The sequence below is a fragment of the Protobothrops mucrosquamatus genome, unplaced genomic scaffold (assembly GCF_001527695.2).
Source record: "Protobothrops mucrosquamatus isolate PMUCROS unplaced genomic scaffold, P.Mucros_1.0 scaffold2304, whole genome shotgun sequence".
NCBI lineage: Eukaryota > Metazoa > Chordata > Lepidosauria > Squamata > Viperidae > Protobothrops > Protobothrops mucrosquamatus.
Window position 1 is genome coordinate 124,370 of NW_015388390.1, and position 2,505 is coordinate 126,874.

Consider the following 2,505-nt stretch of genomic DNA (forward strand, 5'->3'; position numbering starts at 1 on the left):
GTAAAGGTTGAGTTAGCAGCCTTTAAAACGGATTCATCTCAGAGCAGTGACAGGGTGACAACCAACTAAGGAAAAAGGATTATAGCTTTTGATCCACCGGGATTAATTCATTTTCTTTTCTTGGGCATTCATATTAGATAACCTGCCTCAAACGCATTTATGCTTCCTTTTAACTTCCAACAGAAGGTCCATTATAAAAATCAAGGTGTTTTTGCTGGACCGGTTGACGCTGAGAGCCGAGGAGTTAACTGATTACTTTTCTCGTTCTTTGCAGGCATTCTGAAGTAAAAATGGTGCAAAAATATCAATCTCCTGTTAGAGTCTACAAGTACCCGTTTGAGCTTGTGATGGCGGTAAGTACTACATTATTTCTCTTTTCTGCAGTTCATTTTCTTATAAAGCCTTGGCAAGACCACACTTGGAATATTGCATCCAGTTTTGGTCGCCACAACATAAAAAAAAAGATGTTGAGACTCTAGAAAGAGTGCAGAGAAGAGCAACAAAGATGATTAGGGGGCTGGAGGCTGAAACATATAAGAACAGTTGCAGGAATTGGGTATGTAGTTTAATGAAGAGAAGAATTAGGGGTGACATGATAGTAGTGTTCCAGTATCTGAGGGGTTGTCACAAAGAAAAGGGGGTCAACCTATTCTCCAAAGCACCAGAAGGCAGGACAAGAAGCAAAGGATGGAAGCCAATCAAGGAGAGAACCAACCTAGAACTAAGGAGAAGCTTCCTGACAGTCAGAACAATTAATCAGTGGAACGGCTTGCCCCCAGAAGTTGTGGGGGCTCCAACATTGGAGATTTTTTTTAAAAAGAGATTGGATAACCATTTGTCTGAAATGGTATAGGGTTTCTTGCTTGAGCAAGGGGTTGGACTAGAAGACCTCCAAGATCCCTTCCAACTCTGTTATTCTGTTATTCCTAGTTTTTTAATTGCACCAAAAATCCTTCAGAAGCCTGTTTTTGTGGGGTCCATTTGGGCTTGGATGTTTAGGCTACTAATCTTCTTGGTTTTAAAGTTCCTTTGTTAAGTGTAAGGACCCACCCCACTTTGCATCTTAAGAAGACAGAACTCCTGGAATATTTCTTCCAACAGGCTTTTGCTGCACAACAGAGTTCATTTGTCATTGTAACTCATTTGCCCTATTTTACTGATCTGCTTTTTAACTTGCTTGGTAAATCAGTACCAAATGTTGGCGGCCAATGTGTAAAAAAAAAAAGATGTGTTCTAATTTGGAATCCTAGGAAAATTATACTTTTTGAATATTGCTGCATCTCTCTAAGTTTTAAGTCCTGTCGAAGGCTACACCAGAGCATCTGATGGTACCCAGGAGAGCATCTTTCCTTAAAAGGTCTTGATTATATTAAAATAAGTCATTGTCTACCCCTTTACTTCTCTGTGATATCTTTTTCCAGACTTGGCATCTTCTAAAAAGTGCTGAGGTCCATCCTGCCTTTTGTAAAACTCACTTGAGAATTGGACCTTGACAAGCCCTTTGAGAAAACAACTTTAGCCCTTTCCAACTGCTGAGCTGAAGTGCTGTGTGCCATCTGGCTAAAAACTACCCTGGCATGAAATTTGCTGTCCTTATTCCAGATCCCTCTCTGGTCTCTGTTCCAAGCCACCTTAGTCTCCTGATTTCACTCTTTGGTAAAGAGTGACATAACTTTAACAAATTTTAGTCACCTTGAGATTGCCCTTGGGCAAAAGTAGAAAATACTAAATTCCTTTAATACTAGCATAGCTAATAAGCATGATTCAAGGCTGAGACACTCTTAGATGAGAAGAAGGGAAAGTGGTGACTATGTTGGTCTAAGATCATAATAAATTTGATTTGATGTGATTTGGATGGAGAGAGAATGAGAGGGGGTGAGAAAGAGAGAGAGAGAGAGAGAGAGAGAGAGAGAGAGAGAGAGAATGAGAGGTGAGAATGAGAGAGAGAGATGAAGAATGAGCAGAATGAGAGAGAGATGGAGAGAAAAAGGGAGGGAGAGAATGAGAAAAAGAGAATGAGGAAGAATACAAGAGAGGGAGAAAAAAGAGAATGAAAGAGAGGGAGCATGAGAGACAGATAAAGAGAAAGATGGAGAAAGAAAAGGAAGGAGAGAGAAAGAATGAGAGAGATGGAGAAAGAAAAAAGAGAATGAGAGACAAGGAATAAGAGAGAATGAGAGAGATGGAGAATGAGCAGAAAGAGAGAGATGGAGAAAGAAAAAGGGAGGGGAGAATGAGAAAAAGAGAATGAGGAAGAATACGAGAGAAATGGAGAAAGAAAAAGAATGAGAGAGAGAATGGGAGGATGAGAGAGAAATAAAGAGAAAGATGGAGAAAGAAAAAGAAAGAGATGGAGAAAGATAAAAAAAGAATGAGAGAAAGAATGGGAGAGAATGGGAGAGAGATGAAGAAAGAGAAAAAGAGAGAGAATGAGAGGGAGAATGAGAGAGAAATAAAGAGAAAGATGAAGAAAGAAAAAGAATGAGAGAGAAAGAAAGAGATGGA

At 39.6% G+C, this 2,505-nt stretch overlaps 1 protein-coding gene across 1 annotated transcript in view; it reads left to right on the plus strand.

The window, feature by feature from the left end:
• The first annotated feature begins 290 nt into the window (after nt 1–290).
• SEC14L5 (SEC14 like lipid binding 5) overlaps nt 291–2,505 on the plus strand; it is a 41,262-nt gene continuing 39,047 nt past the window's right edge. The window contains exon 1 of the mRNA XM_015824646.1: nt 291–353. Within this exon, the coding sequence (XP_015680132.1) occupies nt 291–353 (63 nt within the window). The remainder of the gene's footprint in view (nt 354–2,505) is intronic.